The sequence below is a fragment of the Eremomyces bilateralis genome (genome assembly GCF_010015585.1).
Source record: "Eremomyces bilateralis CBS 781.70 unplaced genomic scaffold P152scaffold_39, whole genome shotgun sequence".
NCBI lineage: Eukaryota > Fungi > Ascomycota > Dothideomycetes > Eremomycetales > Eremomycetaceae > Eremomyces > Eremomyces bilateralis.
Window position 1 is genome coordinate 86,054 of NW_022985105.1, and position 21,268 is coordinate 107,321.

Genomic DNA, 21,268 nt, shown 5'->3' on the forward strand with positions numbered 1-21,268 from the left:
TAGTTACTTAATCTTATCAATGTTTTCCGTAATTGCATTAAAGTTGGGGTGTGTGCAGGGGCAACCCCGACTTTCAGCCTAATTGCCCCAGGCACCAACGCCATCTCAGGGTCTAGCATTGCAGCCGCCAATCCCGAGTTATAGGTGGAACAGGTGGTTTAAACGTAGATGGAATCTATAGTTCCGTACCGTACACATATACTGTCACCACCACCGCTTACAATTAATACCCCTTTACCTGTGTCTTGGACTACTCGCCGGTACAGAACTGAATCCCAACTTCCATACCCTCGCCCTAAACCCTAGCCCTAAACGCCATGACATCTTTCCCTCCAAACCAACGATTCAGATGAGCCGGCATGAGTTGGCAGCTGTTGGAACGCTTCATCGAGTCGGATCATTTCAATAACGATCCCTCGCTTTCGGTGGCATATCTCTCGTAAGCAGACAGATGATAGCATCACCAATATCAATTCGGTACTGACAGATGTGAAGGCGGTATGCGGACCACGTGGGGATTCACTATGTCCTTTGCTCCAAGCTTCGGCAGTTCTCCTACGAGGAGATCGAATTCTACCTCCCGCAGCTATGCCACCTGCTTGTCTCCGTCGACAATGAGTCTATGGCCTTGGAAGAGTTCATCACCGATCTCTGCGAAGAATCAGTGAACTCCGCTCTCCTAGTACGGTTTCCGCCCCCAATCCCGTTCCTTAATCTGACCTCCCTATAGACATTCTGGCTCTTCCAAACCTACCTCCATGACCTCTCTGCCAACCCTCAATCCCCCTCTTTCAAATCCGCCCGCCGTATCTACAACAGGGTCCAACGCATCGTCTTCGGCGGCTCCGACTCCATCCGCCGCGACCGCATCAAAGAAAACATCCTCCCCGTCTCCGTCCTCGCCTCCCTCGTCCTCGCAACCACCGCGGCCCCATTCCTCGCCCACCATGCCGGCCCTCTCGCCATCGGCCAGGCCCGAAAACCCCGCCCCGTCGAAGACATGATCGAGGACCCCACGCACGTCCACCAGGCGCCGCAAATCCGACGAAGCCAAACCGTTTCCGAAGGCCCGTCTCGGCCACGGAAACCAAGGCCACCGCGGGTGGAGGGGCTCAACGACTCGGATCAGCGCAGACCGCGAACGATGCAGAATGGACCGGTGATGCCCGTGATTTCCTCACCCCGGAAAGTCCGCACTTTCGAAATAGTCCCACGATCGTCATCGGCAATCCTAAGGGACGAGAGTCGCTCACGGCTGAACTCCCCGTCATTGCCAGATGTGCGTGCTCCAAAAGCGGCACCGATGCCGACGCCGCCAGCAAGCGCGGGGTTGCCGCTGGCAAGGCTTCGGGAAAATCTGAATAGGCGGCACTCGCATGCGCCGAGGCCGTTGACCCCGTCGTCCATCCCGAGGCCGCAGAGGATCCGGATGCTAAGATCGAACTATTTTCGTAGCGAGACGGCGTTTTTAACCGCGTTAGAGGACATTTCGATTCGGTTGGTGGCGGTGCCGAAGCCGGCGCGATTGAGCGCATTGCGAGCGGAGTTGGCGCTGATTGCTCAGGATCTGCCCGCGGAGGTGGACATTCCGCTGATATGCCCTGCTTCGCTCATCGATGGATCGGCGTCGAAGAGTTTGCATCACCGAATTGTGCGGATCAATCCCGCGGAGGCGACAAGTTTGAACAGCGCAGAACGAGTGCCGTATCTATTGATGATGGAGGTGTTGAGGGACGATCTCACTTTTGACCCTGACACGGAGGAGAACAAGTCATTGTTGAATAAGCTGATGGTTGAGAGATCCACAACCCGACGACGGTTGTTCGACACCTCGGACGCTTTAAGAGAAGTGAGTGTGGAAAGGACATCGGAGCCGAAGGTGGACAGCGTATTCGAGCCCGAAAACGGTGATCTGGGAAGCAGCTCTCTTTTGAGAGACCCCGAGGAATCCTCCAGGCCTCGAATCCCTTACCCGACATACGGATATGCCGCACGTAGCCTCATGCCTCGTTCGTCGAGTGGCAACAACACCGCAAACTCGAACACAGCACACACGACACCGCGTACCTCTTCCTTGGAAAACAGCCGCTCCAGCAGCCCCTTGCCACGACGCATCACCATCTCCGGCTCCCGCAACACCACCGACGCGGCCGAGGTCTCTGCCCTCGCGACGCACATGCGCACCGCTGCCCAAATGCTCGCCCAACTCAACACTAGCGGCTCCAAGCGCCCCCGCGCCGAAATCGAAGCCATCCAATCCCGCATCATCGCCAGCATGCAGAACCTCGAAGAGCAGAACTTCAGCGTCTCCGAGCCCGGCAGCAACCCGTCCCCGATCATCGAACGCATCATCTCCAACCACGCCCTCGAATCCCCTTCCGACGCCCTCGATTTCGAGGACTCCCCCGACCCCAACAGTGCTTCCGGCGCCGGCGCCGCCCGCATGGAAAACGACCAGAAAACCGGCGGCCTGCTCCGGAATGGCGACCGCGACGACCCCAGCGCCGCCACCGTCGGTGAAGACTGGGCGTCCAAGCGCGAGCGCATCCGCCGCTCTTCACCGTACGGGTGGATGGCGAACTGGGACCTCGTCAGCGTGATCGTGAAGACGGGAGCCGACCTCCGCCAAGAAGCGTTCGCATGCCAGCTTATCTCCGTGTGCGCGAAGATCTGGGCGGATGCCGGCGTTGATGTGTGGGTGAAGCGGATGCGCATCCTCGTCACGGGCGAGAGTTCGGGACTAATCGAGACGATCACCAATGGCGTGAGCCTGCACTCGCTGAAGCGGAGCCTCACGCTGGCGAGCATCGCGGCGGGGAAGAACCCGCGGAAGGGGATCGCGACGTTGCCGGATCACTTCGCGCAGGCGTTCGGGGACGCGGACGGCGAGGCGTACGGCGCGGCGGTGGATGCGTTCAAGCGCAGCCTGGCGGCGTACAGCGTCATTTCGTACGTCCTCCTCCTCAAAGACCGGCACAATGGCAACATCCTGATCGACAACGCGGGGCACGTGATCCACATTGACTTCGGGTTCATGCTGAGCAACTCCCCGGGCAACATGGGGTTCGAGACGGCGGCGTTCAAGCTCACGCAAGAGTACGTCGACGTGCTCGGCGGGGTGGGGTCCCCGGCGTTCGAGGATTTCAAAGCACTTTGCCGCGAGGCGTTCTTGGCGCTGCGGAAGGAGGCGGACCGCATCATCATGCTGGTGGAGATGATGGGGCGGCAGAGCAAGATGCCGTGCTATGCGGTAGGCGTGGCACAGGTGGTGGGGACGCTGAAGGCGCGGTTTGCGTTGCATTTAAGCCGGGATGAGGTCGCGGGGTTCGTGGATGATTTGGTGGCGAAGAGTAACGGGAATTATTTCACGAGACTGTAAGTTTGTGTTTTTCCCTCCGACAATCTACGATAAGGAACGGTGCTGACGTTGTGGTATGGCAGTTATGATACGTTCCAGTATCGGACGCAAGGCATTTACTGAAGGCACACCATTTTGTACGCCTCTGAGCTTGATCAGCTCATGAGTGGCAATGCATCTGCTGGCGTTAGCTTGGGGAGCTTGTTTGGACATTGCATCGCGGAGCAACGTTAACCATTGGAAGTACTTGACATAGTCCTGTATCTGGGCTATTGGAGTCCCATAAGCGGTTATGGTCATAGATAAGTGCTATTTATCATCGTCACGGAGTTGAAGAACAATCACATTCGGCTCTCAAGCCGCTACAGCTCGTTCCGAATCCAGACATCTCATCCCTTCCATCGTCACACTACCGTAATTACCGCGCCCGTTCTCGTCACTATAACCTGCTATCCCCACCCGTCTGATACTCCGACACGTACGTCCACACCCCCCGATCGACATCCGTCGCCACCCCCATGATCTTCTTCGACCACTCTGTCGACATTACCGTGCGCTCCAGCTCCTCCATCGGCAGATTCGGACTCTCCCATTCATGGATGGCGAGGAACTTCGGCCCGGTGAACCCGGCGCCAGGAATGAGTTGGTAGCGGGTGGAACGGATGTAGCCGGTGCACTTGGCCAGCAGCGCGAGATGCTGTCGGAGTGTCAGTGAATGGTGGCTAACTTTGACGGTGAGGGGTATATACCTCCTCGCGATACCAGGCGTCCAGATCTTTCTCGGTCTCCTCAGGGACATTCGCGACGAACGTCACGATCGCCCGTCCCTTTCCCCTCCCTACTCGAGTCAATCAGCACGTTTCCAAGGACTATCAGATCTACATCCTATACCCGCATCCGCATTCGGCCCTTCATACGACTGCACGTGAATATACCCCCTGATCTCATTCTCCAACACCTCCCGCCAATCGCGGCTGGGGCCCGGCAACATGTCGCTCGTCTTTGGGATCGCGTCCATCTTCGCCGTGTCGCCTAGGAAGGCAACATCGGGCACACGGTATAGCGCGATGTAGGGGAGGGGCTTGGAGGGGTCGACGTGCTGGTAGCGGACGGCAAGGTCGCCGAGGCCCCCGTCGACGACATCTTGGAGGTGGATGGTGTCGTACCATTTGTTGTAGGTGTCAAGGGTGAGGTCGGGGTGTTTGGGTTTGGTGAGGGCGACGACGAGGCCGGGGGTAGCCATTTTGATAGATTTCAGCGGTGATATAGTACTTGTGTCCTTGGTATGGGCATTGGGGGAAGATAGAAGTGATCTAGGGATAGAATACTTTCCATGCTCTTTTTTTATATAGTCTCGATGGATGGGCACAATTTGCTTAACAATCAATAACTCACATAAGCGCCATGAACCCAGCATCCTTATACCGCCACCTACCACTATTTACTTTTTTCGGTAACCCCACATTCCCAAGTCAAGACCTCGGGACTGCACTTTAACTCAATACCAGTGACACTACTTGCCGGTGTCATGACTATCTAGTCATACCCAGAGACTGAAGTGTCCCTAGGAGAGATAGCATAAATCAGTCGTGTTATGCACAGCTTCCGGACGTAAGATTGCCAATAATTCATCAGATACCGGTACCGATACCACAGTGATTGGAGTGTAGCGCGGATCGAGGCTCTCCCCGGATTTCGATCTCCAGCTCCCCCGCACACTAAATCCCCAACATGGTACTCCGTATAGGTAGGAATTCAGCAATTAGCTGGTTTGAATAGATGTGCGATTCGATCGAGGTTGAGACAGTGTCATATTGTCAATGGTATGGAGGCAGTAGTCCCTTTTGATATGGGTTATACGTGGGACTGCTGAGAGAGTTGCGGCAGTAAACTAATTTGATTGCGCCATCAACGTGGACCTGGTTCCGCCCCTCCATCCTAGCAAATGCTTGTACTAAGTAAGTTAATTATGTACTTCCTACTAACTAGTTAGTAGGGCGAGTAAGTTAGTTACTTACCATAACTAACTTAGTTATGATTAAGTTAAGTTAGAGTATGTGCAAGGGGTTAAGAAGCAACGTCCGTGCTCCGCTACTTCATCTGTTAGACTGTTCACTGTTGGCTGTTGGCTGTTCACTGTTAATCTGTTTCAGGTACCTAAGTTATCCGTAATTTCAACGTCAACACTCAGCCTCGAGAGCTATTATCTTGCTAATGAACCTCCATCAATTCCTTCGATAATCAATGGACACCCACAGTTACGGCTGCTATAACTCAATATGAGTGCTTTCCTCATCGGTAGCAGACGATCCGTGGAGCGTCGCGTCTTATCATTCCGCCAACCTTCGCAATGTCTCCGTCCATATATCCAGCCGCGGCTACGACCTGAGAGATGCTTTTATCCGCATACACAGCAGTACTACACGAACTCCCCGAGTACCTTCATGCGTACCAAGCTTCATCACACCTATCAACATTTGCAAAGCCGCCATGGTTCGACACAGAGTCCGACGCCACGAGCAGCCGGCTCGACAGAGCCGCCCCCGGTATACTTTTCTAGGCCTTCGCCAGAGAAACCGAAAAGAGGAAGACGGGTGTTCTGGGCCATGTTACGATACGGATTTTACATCTCCATGGCTTTGGTCGGGGCGGTGAAAGGATACTTGGTAGTTGAGCCATTCCAGGCATCGGACTTTCGCCATGGCTGGGAACGGGAGTTGTATGGTTTGCAGGAGACGTACATCAACTTTCACGCTAATCGCAAAGGGTTCAGGCCTCGCGACCCCGTGTCCAACGATTTGCTATATTTGGAAGACGTCGATGCTTATTATAAGGCCTATGTGGAAAAAAAGCTGAATGAGGACATGCTCCTGCGGTGGCTGACCTGGAATAACCTACCCGAGGAGGAGGTTAAACAAAGACATTCGGAGATATCCGCGGAACTGGCGCGAGGCAATGCTCAGAAACAGGCAGGGTTGGTCGAGTTTATACCGGACGAGGAAATGCGACGCCAAGTAAACATTCTGCATAAAGAGCTGAGCAAGCAGCTTACTGCAGAACAATACAGGGCCATACTTGCGGGCCCTCGCGGCGTTGGCCCATCGCGAATGTTCTCTAGTAAAGGTCCTCAATACGGACTAAGCTACACAAAACTTTTGTTCCTAGGAGATCGAGTGTGTGGATGGCCTGGAGTTGTGCATGGAGGCGTCATTGCCACACTCGCGCAGGATTTCGCAGCGGTAATCATTCCTGACCATCCCAATATTCCACACTCCTCTGCTCCGAAGACGGTGGAAGTGAACTACAAGAAAATTGTACGTGCAGACTCGGCGTACGTCTGCAAAGCCCGACTAGTGGAAGCGCAAATTCAGCCACCACCGATTCGGGATCCTCCCAGATGGGTTGTCGAGTTCACCATCGAGACGCTTAGCGGCCAGCTGTGTGCACACGCGCGGGTTACGTATGATAGAGAGAATTTCAAGAAGAGCATGCCCATTTGGGCGCGAGTGCAACAGAACGAAATTGCAAAGATTTGTAAAGAAAAGAACCTCGACCGCATCGATATACCGGAACGCTCCGATGATCCGGCTATGGAGGAACTACCAGTGGCAGTGTGGGACTGGGTGTCAATGCGAACGAGATGATTATGCTCGTTTGGGGCCTTTTCTAAGTCTTTCACGATTCTATATATGAAACTCCAACACATCCTCAACTTTGGAGTACCATGATTCCACCCGGAAGGATCCCTCTATCAGACGGCAGCACCATCTCGAACGCCTCTCGAGATTCCCAGATCTCTGCAGAGTAATACTCGGCATGCAATTCCTCCTTTGCCAGTTCTGGGTTCTCCATAACCAACTTCTGAAACTCGTCCTTCGAGTTCAACTTCTTCGACTTCACTTCAATCCACTCATCCTCGTCCATATTCTTCTCCGGATCACTATTCATCCTTTTGGCAACCGCTATCATGACCATGCGCGCCCAGAACGACGCCTCGGTCATCCCAACCCCCTGTATTTCATGAAGCTCCCGCACCGCCTCATTGACAACTGTCGATAGCGCCATGGGATCGATGTCATTGACTTCATTGACAAGGCTCTCAAAGATGAATTTGATCTTATGCGCATGACTCCGATCACTGGCCGTTTGATCAACCTGCGGCAATTGTTCCACCTCATGAAGGAGCATTCTCGCCCGAAACAACGAGAATGCCCGCTTAGCGACGCTATCCTCGTCAAGAACCTTGTAGGGCACCGCAACCATTTTTTCCGTGTCATCGTCCGTAAGCGATGACACTTGCTGCATTGCTCCGAAAGTAATCATCTCATGGAGGCGAGCCCCAGATCCACGCAGGACATCCGGAAGTGGATTCTTATCCGACGTCACAAATTCCACCCGAGCGAGCACGGAATTCCACAGTTTCTCGCTATAGTACCTACGCCACAGCGACCCTTTGAAGTGGCCCTCGAAGACTGTGCAAAAGCTGGCGTAGTCGATATCCTCCAGAGCGACGGAAAGGGTACCGGAGCCATCATGTGGTTTTTCCCCTGTGGTAACGCTGGACTCTCTATGGATCAGGGATCCGAGTGCGGCATGGACCATTTGCAGCCAGAAATATAGATGAGTGATGGAATATGTCGGCATATTGCTACAGCCCCTTGCTCGAGCTTGGTAAATGGTCGATTGCAGGGACGGCAGCGCTTCTGTGATCCGCTTCCCTCGAGGTGTGCCGGGGTGCGTGAGGTGGTACTTCATGAAATGGAAGGCGAACTCGATCATATGCTCTTGGTCCGCATCCCCCCTTTTTTGAGGAATTACCCGAGCGCGTTCCCGTTGCTCGATTGGGAAAGTGATGATCGGTAGGCGCTGCGTGTCAGGCAGGATCCAGGATTCTTTGCCGCCAGGGAACCAGGTGATATCCTCTGGATAGTATTTCATCCAATGCGATGTGTCCATCAGTGATGGCCTGAGGAGGAGGACTTGTTGGAATTGTCCTGGCCCGGGCATCTCGAGCATGCCGTTTTTGGACTTGTATTCCTGTATTGCAGCATATAGGCAATATAACCAGAACATCGTCAGTGTCCTTTTTTGAGTTCAGCTTCCCTTGCCGTATGAACGGGTTTACGAGTCTTGCGTACCTGTTAGCAGTGTCCCTGAACCGTTTCGGGTTCTTCTCCTGAAGTCTCTGCAGATGCTCTAGGAAGTTGTCGGTTGCTTTGTGCACCCTTTCCGTCTGCCGAACGGTTTGCAGCAGGATTAAATATCCCGCTCTCAGATGGGCACGATGGTCCCATACTTCAAGATCCCCGGAAAGGAATGCCGCCCAAAACCTTTCCGAAGGCTCCTCAATCGCCCCCGCGGCCTTGATGGTCCTGACCAGTTCATCTTCCAGAAGTGGCTTCGGTGGGCTAGGACCCGTTTCATCTGCCACCGCCAAGCTCCTGTTGTTGTGGTGTATTCCACTCAAGACCTCCTCGAAGACGTCCCAAACCCCCTCTCCAGTGTAAGCACTGCAAGCCAGACAACTCACCACCTTCGGTTCCACATCCATATACTCGGTCAACCGATTCTCAAACACCCTTATCAACGCTCTCAGCTTCTCCGCCCTCTCTTCCTCCTTCAACATATCCACCTTCGTAAACACCACCCACAACCCCTTCGCGCCTGCGCCTCTCATCTGCGCCACATGATCCCCTAGCACCTCTAGACTGAACATCAACCGCTCCTCATCCACCGTCACATCATGCAGAAACAGTGCGGACGACTCGCGCTTCACGTAATGGTGCATCGGGTAACGTAGCCCGTCGCAGCCGCCCAGGTCCCAGACGTTCAGCGTGCGCCGTCGCTTGGAGATGGTGGCTGTTGAGGGGTGCACAGCGTGGTGCAGGGGCGGGTCGGCCAGTGTGATGTCCTCGACATTGTAGCCGATGGTTTGGATGGTTCGGATGCGGGTATGCGTCTTCCAACGGTACAAGAGGGTGGTTTTGCCCGATGAGTCGGCGCCAAAGAGGAGGAGACCGGGAGAGGGGTGGGAGGGGAACGGGTTGAGCCAGGGGGGAAGGGTAAGGGGCATGCTTCTAGATGTATCTAACAAGGTCGTGTGAGGTGGAAAATATGGTTTGAGGAACGTAGGACGGATATAAATGCACTGGATTGTATGGACTAGAGATATCTGACGTCCCACGTCGGGATAGGAGAGACGGCAGCTATGGAGGATGGATGTTTGCTGTCTCAAAATAAGGAATGGAGAATAATTATTGGCATTTGAGGTTGTACATTTGATTTATTTAATCTTTCCCGAGTTACATCTTGCAATCTGGCATTATTGAGAGAAATCCTGTTGACTTGAAGGCGGTAGCATTTCGAGTCACTGTACTCCAGCTAGCCCCTGCTTGGTGGCGTGGCGGACGATCGTCAAACTTGCACTGACGAAGGATCAAAGAATGTCATGGTTTTCGAGCCTCGAGGCGAAGCTTACGCACGCAAAACATCCTAGATATCAAACAAAATTCTCTAATATGTCAGTAGTAATACTACCACCATTGCGGAGTGAGGTCTTCAGGCTCCAGATTTATCCTTGTATGTGACAACATCCTGGTCGACCGTCCCGTTCTCGTCCACAGCTGCTCTCGATCTCAATCGGATGGGAGTTCATTGGCTGCAGGACGGATTGACTTTGAGGAGCCACCAGACCTCTCTTTTGCTCGTCAAACTTTCTCTTAAGTGTCACTTGTCGCCACGTCATAAAAGCGACTGCTCCTAGCGCCATAGCTAATCCAACTCCGAGTCCGACACTCACACCCACTGTAGCAGTGTTGTTGCACTGCGCTGGCGGCCCTCCTCTGTAAGAAGGACAAGTACTGCTATTCGTATCTCCGTTGAGGAGAAGAATGCCAATGGGTTCGTCCCGAATAAGGAGCGAGGTGTTTTGGCAGCAGCTGTTTGGATCCTCCCAGGCTCTACAGCACCAAACCCCGAGGTCGCATGGCTGAACAAAGTACGTCTGCGTTGACGTGCCAATATACGGTACAACTGCATCTTCGCCGTTAATAGCGCACTTAATCTAGCTTATGCACCCCAAGGTTCCATGTGCTCTTACTGGAATCGCAATAATGCGGGCAATCCGAAGATTCTCCCGTCGGATCAGTACATCCATTTTGATAAATCATACCCGCCTGCCAACCGATGGTAGCCAGACAGAGCCCACTCGAGAGACAAATGTCTGGGAACTGCTTGTTTGTTCCACAGCATGCGCTGTGTGTTGCTGAAGGCGAGCAAGGCTGAAATTCATCATTGTTCCATGGATCACCGCTGATTCGATGGCATTCAGAGTTCACAGATGTAACAAGCAAGAAGATTAAAATTAGCAGGCGGCGAAAGAGGATATGCGGAAGCTTGACCATGTTGGAGGACCAGGTTGGGACGATCGCAAACCAGTGTCAAACACACTACAGACATAGTATCAAGAGTGCTCATCCATTTTATAGAGGGCATGTAAAGTGCTTGAAGCCAAGCCTTATCTGCAAGGCTTCAGAGCTGAAGGCTAATATGAGGAGACTCATAAGGCTGGAGATATGGTTGGCAAATAACCCTAGCCTTTACGGTTGTGATGAATTCAGGTTTGCTCCTTTTGGTTGGCAGAACATACCGGATTGGAGCAGATAACTGCTTGATGCTGGACTGATCACATCCGGCCTGTTGACAGGTTGGTTATGGCCCTGAATTCAGCAGCGCGTCAGTAGACCTAACTGCTGCAACAAGAGCCATAGAACTCTAGAAATATAGAAACATCAGTCGGGGATTATTTAGTATGGTAATTATGGTGGTTGATTTGGCAGTTTGTAGCTAACCCCCGGGGAGTAATGAACAGTCCCATCAGGGAGATGCTGCATGGAATCCGGATATCGACTCTCCCTGACTTGCCATTCCTTTTTCTCTTTCCTTTTTACAATTTTTTCGACTTTATGCTATTAGTATTTTCTCTAATAATGCCTATAAAGGTGCTCAAATGAATCAACCTTTTCAATCCCAAGCTTTAGTTGCCTCAACAGCACTGATATGACTGTCGTTCAAACTTCACAAGGCTGAAATGCTTTATGGTAGCCAATAGGAAGCTTTGAAGACAACCTTGAGCGGGTTCCAAGATTGATCCGAACCAGAAACATCATTTGACTTTCCCCTGCTCGAAACAACTTCCATTGTATTCCAATCGTTCATGCGCCGGATAGCTGCATATAAATGAAGGCATTTCATTCGATGTCTCCTCACCGGTCCGCATAGTCCCGCATCTTGTGCAACAATATGCATGGAATGATACAGCCTTTCTGCCATAGGTCAGATGAGTCCTGTCGTACTACCACGTGGTTAGGCAGAAATTATATGCCTCAGCCGAAATGGAGATCCATTGTGATCGAATCCGATGATTTTGCTCCTAGGCGGACGTGTTTTGAACCCGGCTTTGTTCACTCAATCAAAATAAGCTCCGAACATTGCACAGTATTGAAACGGCAAACGATAGCTGTCTATGGGTACGTACCGAATTCTTGTCGACTACCTACACCTGAATATGAAAGGTGACGAAGTCTTTGCAAATTCTCTGTGCAGCAAGTTATTTTTTCAATATGCTCTTGGAGTATTGTCTGAGCATATGAATTGCCGTCGGTCTCCTTCAGTTCGTGTATTGGGACTGCTGGGACATCTCAAATTTCTCTCTCTGCCGTTTTGATAGCAATGATTTTCTACAAGATCAGTAATCGGATTGTATTCCCTACCGCCTGAATGTGTTATCAGAGGCAGCAGCTTGGCCCTCCACTATGTATATCTTATACGCTCATGTTGAACGTACCGATAAAAGTAACTCATGGAGTCTCTCCTCAGGTAGCTTAGAAGAAAAGGACTATACTGTAGAGTTTCCATACGAGTTGCAATGTTTGTGCCAGTCACCGTCCGAGTCATTTACGAATATAATATCAAAAGCTCTCTCGGACAAACAACTTCGATACCGGTTGGAATAAAATGTACTCAAAACATCCACGCTGAAGAATCAGCATTTTGGATGACTAGCCATATCAACTGTCAGGAACACAATGCCTGCTTCATCTTGAACGACCTGGGTCCATATTCGATGTTCGAAATGTTTGCAAAACGGCAGCCTAGTATCCTGTTTCCTGTGCTCTAGAATCGGATGGCAAGCAAGATACAGCAGTCACAAGAGATCTTGCAGTAACCATAAAAGGAGACAGTGCGGCAATGAAGACTGTCCTATATCATCTTCATTTTCTTACCTAGGACATTCGTTAGCACTCTGTTTTCCACACCTGCATTGATTTTAGCGGCCCGGAGAAAGTCGCGCCGGGGGCCGCTTATGTAGGTTCGGTTACTATGTTTACGCTCGTCGCCTTGGTTTGCTTGTATTTATTTATTAGAAAGCAAAGATAAGTCCTAGCCGGGACTGCTGTCATTTCCTCGTTCTCGACGTCCAAAGGTGTCGGTTCATACCTGGTTGAGGCGAGGTGTGGAGATAGAAAAACAAGCTAACGGAAACGACGAGGTGGACACTAAACAGATTGCACCTGAAGACGAGGAATGTATCCATATTGGCGATGAGGAGGAATAGGAGATGTAAGAAGTTCAAATAGCAACCTGGGGCCGAGAACTAGGAGACTTCTGCTTCAGAGCAGGCAACGACCAGCGCGGGCACTTGTTGAACAATGGACAGGTTGGGGATACTATCGTTCAGCTTCCGATCATTTCATTGCATATCAGCAAATCCATACTCCGTACTCCGGATCATCTTTGGTGAGGACATTCCATGGCGGGAGTCGAGTGTTATGGAGTGGGCTTTCAAGACTTCTGAGCCTTGAGGACTGAAGTCGTCAATGGGACAGGGATACTTCCGAGTAATGGGGGGAGGATCCTGCGGCCAGGGTAACAGGTTGTGTAACATCGTCGCTTTTGTTTCTTTTGAATAATATGAACCAATGTCGGATGAGGAGTTTGAAACCTGATTCGCAAATTCCGGGCAGGTGGGCCTGAAGGGGTGACTCCTTGAAATTTAACTATTATTCGAGTCCTTGATATTTCGATTCTATGTGTGGGAACGATCTCCCCTAAGCTTCAAGGGCTCCACCCGGCCCCAGCCAAAATATAGTTCACCAGGAGATAGATATGACTAGGACCAATCACAGAGCATCCGAAGTCGCGATCGAATCGCTGGATTCAACGTCAGTCGTGAGTCGTCAAGTCTTTGACCTCCAATCCTTCCATCTTCTCCACCAACCATGAATCCATGTCGTGTGCAGTGTCATCCATGTACATCACTACCTTACCTAGGTGCCGGTATCTCCTCCGTATCGCGACTCGCTGACCATTTGCATTACAGTTGAATCCCAGAGAGAATCCTGGAGAGGCGTGTTTGGAGTCCGGAGTGTCCAATTCCATGTCAAGAACCATCCGATCAGCTCCAGGTTTACCAAGTCCGGTCCCTCGATGCCGGATGGAGTGTGTACTACATCAAGAGCTGGAACAACTGCTGAACCACAGTCTCCCGAAAGTCATTGGACGATTGGACGGAAAGGCGTTGATAGCCGTTGATGGCTGAACGCTAAGGTCGGCTGCTATCATGGCGCTGCCTCATGCCTGTGTTCCCTTTCAATCCCTCCACCCTAATCGGATCAACCCCGCTACCTCAACCCATCAAACAACTTACAACCGTCACACACATTCGTGCCCAATGTGCGGGTGTGTCTCCGCCTGTCCTCTTGTCACCTGCGTCGTTCTCGTATTGTAGCCAAACTCTCCTCCAACTATTGTCATTTATCGATGATCATCACTCATTCTCCTGGATATCGTTGGTATTCCTGAAGCGACTAGCAACCCGTGAAATTTATAATCTATGCCGCCTGATCACGGTTATCAGCTTCTGCTACACTCCGTATGGCAGCAACTGTTACGATCCCTTCACCTTCTTTATGCTTAGATTCGGCTGCAGGCACCTCATCGCCTGCGATTGTTTCCCTAGACCACCACAACCCCCAGGACTCGGCGCTGTTGAAGCGCAAGAATGAAGGCGACTCGACCGCTACGAAGCGTCGCTCGCTGGCCATGGAGACGATCCCTGCGACGAAACCGGAGGGCGTGTCGAAGCGGAAACAGAGCAAGAGCAGGAACGGTCAGTTTGTTTGCCTTATCGCGTTGCGTCAATTGCAGCTCGATTGCAATTCGAGCATATGGGAACGAGCTCATTGATGTGGTTACCGTATAGGCTGTATCACTTGCAAAGCAAAACGATTGAAGTGCGATGAGACCAAGCCAACCTGCCAGCAGTGCGCTAAAAGGAACGTCTCATGTGGTGGATATAAGAAAGATTTCAAATGGAGACCTTTCGAGGAAGGGAGTTTCGCATCTAAGCAGTATACTCCGCGAGCAAGGAAAGGTATTAAAGCTTACTTGGAATGGTGTCATGGCAAGAAAACTAACATCGAGTGCAGTCGAGTCTTCGCCACTGAGCGCATCTAGGCAACAGAAAGTCAAGTCTTCTCCGCCTTTAGCAGAAGCGAAGCCTGTTGAAACGAAGAGCATTCCGACCTTGCCCCCTACTTCCACTGCCTCTATCGATTTACCGTTTCCTAATGTTGAGGATTTTGTGGCGTCAGTAACACGCGATGCAGAGATTTTGACTGTTAAATCCGAAGACATTCCGGATACTAAGAGCTTCCTAGACCTCCCAGAGATGCTTGATGAAGACCAGATGGATTCATTCCAGCATATTACTAGCGGCGAGACTGATTCGAGTTTGGCAACCGCGGCGACTCGAGACCAAATGCCTTGCGGGCTGTTTGATATTGTCAACGCAGACCTATGTGTCTCATTACATGATGACTCCGGGTTCCTAGACGAAATGCATGATTTTATCGACCCGAGACTCACCAGCGGTGCTTTGCTCCATCCCGAACTTCCAGACAATGGGAACGAAAATGTGGAGGAGGTCGTCCGCCATGACATGATGGATCAGTCCTTGACTCGGCTCGATACCGCATCGTCCTCTAGTGGGTCATCCATCTCAATGGATCTCTTCATGCAATTCCTTGTCGAGCCGCGATTCTCGCTTGAGAGCCAAGAGATGATCGCTTTACGCTTTGATCGAGATACATGCGGCGTCTTATCGGTAAAAGATGGTCCAACGGAGAATCCATGGCGAACACTCATCTGGCCTCTTGCTCACCATTCATCGGCACTATACCACGCATTAGCATCGATGACCGCATTCCACACCTCGGCTGTGGAGAAGAAATATCGATATCAAGGCCTGCAGCATATGCGCATGAGTCTCAGCGACCTAGCTAACAGCATCGCGAAGATTCCCACAGAGACCGCGATTGCTACAACGCTGGTGTTGGCATTCGCTGAGAGCTGGGACACTCACACCTCGACAGGTATCAACCACATCCGCGGCGCAAAAATCCTCATCGACAATGCCCTTGCCGAACACCGCGCCCACCCGCTCGACCCCTCCAGTGCCTCCTTCCAGCGCCTCAAATTCCTCTGCAGCACCTGGGTGTACATGAACGTACTCGCGGGCCTGACCACTGACCAGAACACCCCCACGGCGTCCAACACCCTCATAACCTCCAGCTTCGATACCCACGGCTTCCCCCCCTGCAACCGCCCCTCCACCCCCACCGCCGAGGACTTCAACGACGCCGAGAAGTTCATCCTCTCCACCTCCTCTCCCCCCTTATCCGCCGGCTCCGATGTCTCCCTCGACCCCCTCATGGGCTGCGCCTCCAACCTCTTCCCCCTCATCGGCCGCATCGTTGCCCTCGTCCGCGAGGTCCGCAGCTCCCCGAACCCCCCATCCGGCCGCTACTCCAACTCGCCCCGCATCATCTCCGCAGCGGTCGACCTCCGCGCTGCGCTGAAGCAGTGGGTCCCGCCCTCGTTCTTTGAGACCCCCGAGGACCCCACCAGCCGCATCCAGCACAGCCTGCAGACCGCAGAGGCGTACCGCATCGCGACGCTGCTGCACCTCCACCGCGCGGTGCCGGAGATCCCCGCGCCGCCGGCGCTCGCGCTGGCGAAGAAGATCCTGGAGCTGCTGGCGACGGTGCCGTTGGGGAGCCGGGCGGTGGTGGTGCAGATCTTCCCGCTTATGGCGGCGGGGGCGGAGGTGAAGGATACGGAGGACCGGGATTGGGTGGCGGCGCGGTGGCAGGCGATGTGGGGGCGGATGCGGCTGGGGATTTTGGAGCGGAGCTTGGAGGTGTGTCGGGAGGTGTGGGCGCGGCGAGACGAGGTGGAGTCGCGGAAGGGGGAAGGGGAGGGAGGGAGGTTGGGGAGGGTGGTGCAGGATGTGAGGGGAGGTTGGTGTGTAGAGGAGCCGGATGGGGATGTGTTTGGGTATGAGGAGATGGGGGTGTCGGGGCTGACGATGACGAATTTGGCGGAGATTGAGGAACAGGGGATGCGGATGGGGAGGGGAGGGCTTGAGGGGGGAAAGAGGGGCCCCAGTAATGAGGGTTGGGATGATGGGAGGACAGATCCGGAATATAGCGTTCGTGGATCGCTGCATTGGTTAGGGGTAATGAAAGATTGGAACTGGGAAGGTCAGTACATCTGCATGGTTCTTTGTTCATGTTTGTCACTAACCGGTCGACAGTATTGCTTGGTTGATATCAAGACTAACGAAAATCTACACGACGTTACGAGTATTGTCCAGTAGGCTCCATGCCGGCTCTTGTCATGACCTCGCAAGGTGTCTGGAGTATCTTAATCGCTCAACTATGAGCGCCTAGCAACTTTGGCTAGGGTTAGAAAATTGTGATTAATAACTATGGATAGACCTATTAAGGTCCAACGGGTTTTAGAATATCAGAAGCAGCTAAGGTTCGTTTAAGGTTGAACAGATAGAGAATCTACGATGATATATCGTCTCTACGAATATAATAATCAGGAAGCATGATATTGCTTTTGAGTATTAGAATTCATTAACCTAAATATCCAGGCCACTTTCGTCGCTCCGGTTCTCCTATAGATCTGTACAAGCTGTCTCTCCCAGCTGTCCATGCGTTCGTAAGATAAGAACGCTGATGAGTGTACCTTAACACTATACCATCCTATCTCGTCCATGCATCGATCTTGGCGTGTCAGCTTGCTCCAAAGAGAGGACAAGCTTGATCAGCCGCAGAATCGTCGGACATCAGGGCGAGTCTCCGCTGCCAGTTGCCTTTCTTCCGCGTTCTGAACCGACGAAGGTCGCATATTGGACGGGTAGCCCTCAGGGGTTGCTCCACCAGCACTGCATCTACCGACGTTCCTGGTCGCCTCTCCATCTTCCGAACGCCATCCAAGGGTATTCACTTCCCCAAGTCCTTCTCCACCATCCCCGCCGTCACCACCTTCACCTCCTCCAGCGGCCGATCCTCCTTGTCCGTACGCACCAGCCCCATCCGCTGCACGATCCGCATGCCGCCCTTTACCCGCCCGAAAATCGTATGCTTCCCATCGAGCCACGGCGTCGGCGCCAGCGTGATGAAGAACTGGCTTCCGTTCGTGTTCGGCCCGCTGTTCGCCATGCTCAGGATGCCCGCGCCCGTGTGCTTGAGCGACGGGGAGATCTCGTCATCGAAGGTGTCGCCGTAGATGGAGCGGCCGCCGCGGCCGGTGCCGGTGGGGTCGCCGCCTTGGATCATGAAGTCGGGGATGATGCGGTGGAAGACAACGTTGTTGTAGTAGCCGCGTTTGGAGAGCTCGAGGAAGTTCTTGCAGGTTTTCGGGGCGTGCGCGGTGTAGAGTTCGATGGTGACGGTGCCCTAGATTCGAAGATTAGAAGATATCGTGATCGAAGCGGACAGGGCGGGGTACCATCGACGTTTCTAAATAGACCTCAGAAGCCATGATTCTCTACAATATTCCCGAGTAACGGAATCGAAATTGATGGTTAGAGGGTCTTGCAAGCTTTCCTGAAGCTTTCAATCAAGTGATGATGATGAAGTTGGTGGAACGAAGGGTCGAAAGTGCGGGACAATCTTCAATCCTATTACATATTAGTGGAGTGCTCCGCTCTAAACATTCGAATCGGCAATCCATTTGTCGTGCTCGGGCAGCTCGTAAGACTTTAAAATGGGTTACCGAGTACGCTTCTAGGAAGAGGATAATTGATTTCTTGGTGAATGCTGCATCTAGCAGTATAGTCAATCAAAGTTCAGAACCTTTAATTAGGGGTCAAAGTTTAGATCGTATTGGCTGGGGATCAAGGTATCCATATTGGTTATGGTAGTATGTATACTCCCCAGTCCCCACAAAGTCATATCCCCTAGTAATCAGAATCCAGTAAGACGAGCAAAGTTTCCATGGATAAATTGCAAGACAGTCCTATACAATGCGAAGGATTTGTGACTCTGCACCGTCGAAACTTGCCGTATTATAAATCTCAAAGAAACCAATCCGGCGAAAGACTTCTCCCTTACAAGGCACCAGGACCAGGCCCTCCACATTGTGTCTCTTTCGCCTTGATATTGTCTCAACGCTGATAGCCAGACAATATATTCTTGGCTCTCTAACGGGCTCCAGTGCATCCCAAATACCCTCGCCGTAGATGTAGGGTTGCTCCTGGGACTGGGGATCAAGTAGGTGGAAATCCGTCAAGTCCCATTCCGCGGACTCGCACCACCTGCACTCCAAGACCAAACCTTTAACCGTGAGGACTCCTGATTCGATCGGTTCGAAATTGAATCTTGACGGTTGAGATACCCCAGTGTATGTTACGACGCAAGAAACCACCTCGAAATGAAACGACTCCTGGGGTACTTCGTCGTCGGTGCTTACGACCTGCCCGTCGACAGAAGCCCAGCTCCAGGATGGTGCTCGATATTTAGCGGGTCGTGGTAGTAGTAGGTTCCCCGGGCCTTCTGTTCCTGGAAGTTTGGATGAGCTCTGCGCCTCAGGGCTCCGTTGCCACTGAAGGTCGAGGATCAGATATTCCTTCCAAAGACCAGCGAGATATGTCCACCCATTGGCCTTTGAGAGCTGGAGGGCAATGGCAGAGATTGCAACGAGCTTATCGTTTGGATTAGTCATTTTACGACTCGTATACTCTGCTCTAATGTCCAGCCAACATTGACGAGCGGAGTCATCTGCTACAGGACCGTCGTCCGAGGCGGGAGCGTGATTGAAAAGGAACAGTGGAAACATTGTAGGTGCATCAGGGGGACCGTTGGGATTTTCTTCGCATGCTTTGCATTTCCACTTCAGCCCGTCATGCGCATAGATAAGACAACGGGGGGATAAGATCCGCTCTTGCAACGTCCACGCCCTGGAATTGATCGGGTCCCTGGATGGTTTATAGTAGGATCGATATCCCAAGATGAGAGAGTCATCCAAAAGACCTAGAGGAATCTTGAATGGTTCAATGAAGTAGCCAAGGTCATCTGGGTTCTTAAAAATCCCATCAGTCGCAGCGGAAGAGTTCGCAGCGACTATGGTTAATGCACTGCCAGCATAGATTTGATCCATTCTTGAGATCTCACCAAGTTTTCCAGCGCCGGAGTCTTGTATGATGCATAATGCATCTACCCAAAGGTACGAGTACCCTAGTCGTAGAGTCACCTTAATTCCATCCGCAATGGTCTTCGGGAGTAAGGAGATGTCCAGACCGATCAACTTGTCCTTCAGCGTGTCCTGTGTTAGGGCATAGGGTTGATCTTTGCCCCAAACGTAGCTGAGAGTCGCATAGACTACTGGATTCTGTTGAGATACTGACTTACGATACACTAATCGAGGTGCCAAAGGGTCGGTCAAATCGATAAGCATAGTAGGAATCGTAGATAGGGATTCGTTACGATCAGCGACGCCGAGGGAGCAGGCTGAATGATGGGAACAGTTCGCAAGCCAGGATTTAGCAAGTTGAAACCATTGATGCGACTCCAGGCTCAGGTTGATTCCAGATAATCCACCGTGACTAGAACAATTGTTGGCTACCGCTGTGTCAGTAGTAGGTAATTTCATGGAGGACGCACTTACCAGTTACCAAGCTCGTCTCAAAGGTCAATCTAATCGATGTATCACCCTTCATTTCCGATAACCTCTTGTTTTTACACATATCCGCACCGTTCCATGATAGTTCGGTCTTTGCTGCAAGAACCCCAAGCACGAACTCCTCACTAGTTGGACTCAATGAGATCGCAACACTCATATGACCATCAAAACGTGCGAAGTCAGACAGGGACAGTGTTAGATCATCCTGATCTTGACTAGCTAGGTCTAACTCAAGATCGTCCTCCCCTTGGTCCATGGTCCCCAGGCTGTTCTCGTGTACATCGCTTTGGTCGACCTCAACCTCTTCGATTGGTGCATCTTCATCGCCCTCATCAAGCATACTACTGCCATCAGAGTGGCTCCCATCCCACTGCTCATACCAATAATCCAGATGTGCTGCGGACAGCACCCCTCGGACCAAGCCGGTACACCACATGCACCCTTCCAGTACCGATTGGTGAAATTCGTTCGTTTGTCTTGAGTAGGCGAACGTTCCCAAATCCTTCTCTTTCTCAGGTCGTAGTTCGTAGCGAGATGCGGCTGAAAAGACGTTGCTTTGGCAGAATTGGCAGATATTTGGCTTATCATCACCAGCCTCGTCCTTCTCCGGTGGAGGAATATCGACATGGTTGGGCGGCACGTACGTTCCGTGACGAGATAACATTATGGATATCCTCACATTTGAATTTCATAGCGGGGAAAGGACCAATTCAGCCTGAAGCCTGAACCGGTCCCTGGTATGGAGCGCTGTTGCTGCGAATCGTATTATGACCGGATCTGATGTCAAATGTAACCAACTAAGCTAAATCCCCAAAAAGGGACGCCCCTACTAGGAGGCTAGTAGAAGGGCAGATATAGCTAAGGTAATTTTCCTGT

At 52.0% G+C, this 21,268-nt stretch overlaps 6 protein-coding genes across 6 annotated transcripts; 3 read left to right on the plus strand and 3 right to left on the minus strand.

Annotated features, from left to right (window-relative positions):
• Positions 1-359: 359 nt before the first annotated feature.
• Positions 360-3,481, plus strand: P152DRAFT_405822 (uncharacterized protein; the record flags this gene model as incomplete). Its single annotated transcript, XM_033676836.1, has 4 exons — positions 360-439; positions 496-682; positions 731-3,375; positions 3,442-3,481. The coding sequence occupies 4 exons, from the start codon at positions 360-362 to the stop codon at positions 3,479-3,481; spliced, it is 2,952 nt and encodes a 983-aa protein (XP_033529889.1).
• A 120-nt stretch (positions 3,482-3,601) lies between these two features.
• On the minus strand, positions 3,602-4,716 carry P152DRAFT_517702 (uncharacterized protein). The gene is made up of 3 exons (XM_033683026.1): positions 4,250-4,716; positions 4,108-4,196; positions 3,602-4,055 (listed from the first exon to the last, which is right to left on the minus strand). The coding sequence occupies exons 1-3, from the start codon at positions 4,599-4,601 to the stop codon at positions 3,798-3,800; spliced, it is 699 nt and encodes a 232-aa protein (XP_033529890.1). The 5' UTR covers positions 4,602-4,716; the 3' UTR covers positions 3,602-3,797.
• A 639-nt stretch (positions 4,717-5,355) lies between these two features.
• On the plus strand, positions 5,356-7,343 carry P152DRAFT_228471 (uncharacterized protein). The gene is made up of 2 exons (XM_033674542.1): positions 5,356-5,460; positions 5,512-7,343. Exon 2 carries the CDS (start codon positions 5,638-5,640, stop codon positions 7,000-7,002), a length of 1,365 nt encoding a protein of 454 aa, XP_033529891.1. The 5' UTR covers positions 5,356-5,460; positions 5,512-5,637; the 3' UTR covers positions 7,003-7,343.
• P152DRAFT_485617 (uncharacterized protein) lies at positions 7,067-9,557 on the minus strand (the record flags this gene model as incomplete). The annotated part of the gene is made up of 2 exons (XM_033682057.1): positions 8,497-9,557; positions 7,067-8,441 (listed from the first exon to the last, which is right to left on the minus strand). Exons 1-2 carry the CDS (start codon positions 9,429-9,431, stop codon positions 7,067-7,069), a joined length of 2,310 nt encoding a protein of 769 aa, XP_033529892.1. The 5' UTR covers positions 9,432-9,557.
• Positions 9,558-14,731: 5,174 nt separating this feature from the next.
• P152DRAFT_498179 (uncharacterized protein) lies at positions 14,732-17,078 on the plus strand (the record flags this gene model as incomplete). Its single annotated transcript, XM_033682277.1, has 3 exons — positions 14,732-14,792; positions 14,848-16,709; positions 16,806-17,078. Coding segments are annotated over 3 exons (2,196 nt in total), but the record flags the coding sequence as incomplete, so codon positions are not given.
• Positions 17,079-17,313: 235 nt separating this feature from the next.
• On the minus strand, positions 17,314-18,620 carry P152DRAFT_462748 (peptidyl-prolyl cis-trans isomerase ppi1). Its single transcript, XM_033680407.1, has 2 exons — positions 18,221-18,620; positions 17,314-18,168 (listed from the first exon to the last, which is right to left on the minus strand). Exons 1-2 carry the CDS (start codon positions 18,251-18,253, stop codon positions 17,713-17,715), a joined length of 489 nt encoding a protein of 162 aa, XP_033529894.1. The 5' UTR covers positions 18,254-18,620; the 3' UTR covers positions 17,314-17,712.
• Between the last annotated feature and the right edge of the window lie 2,648 nt (positions 18,621-21,268).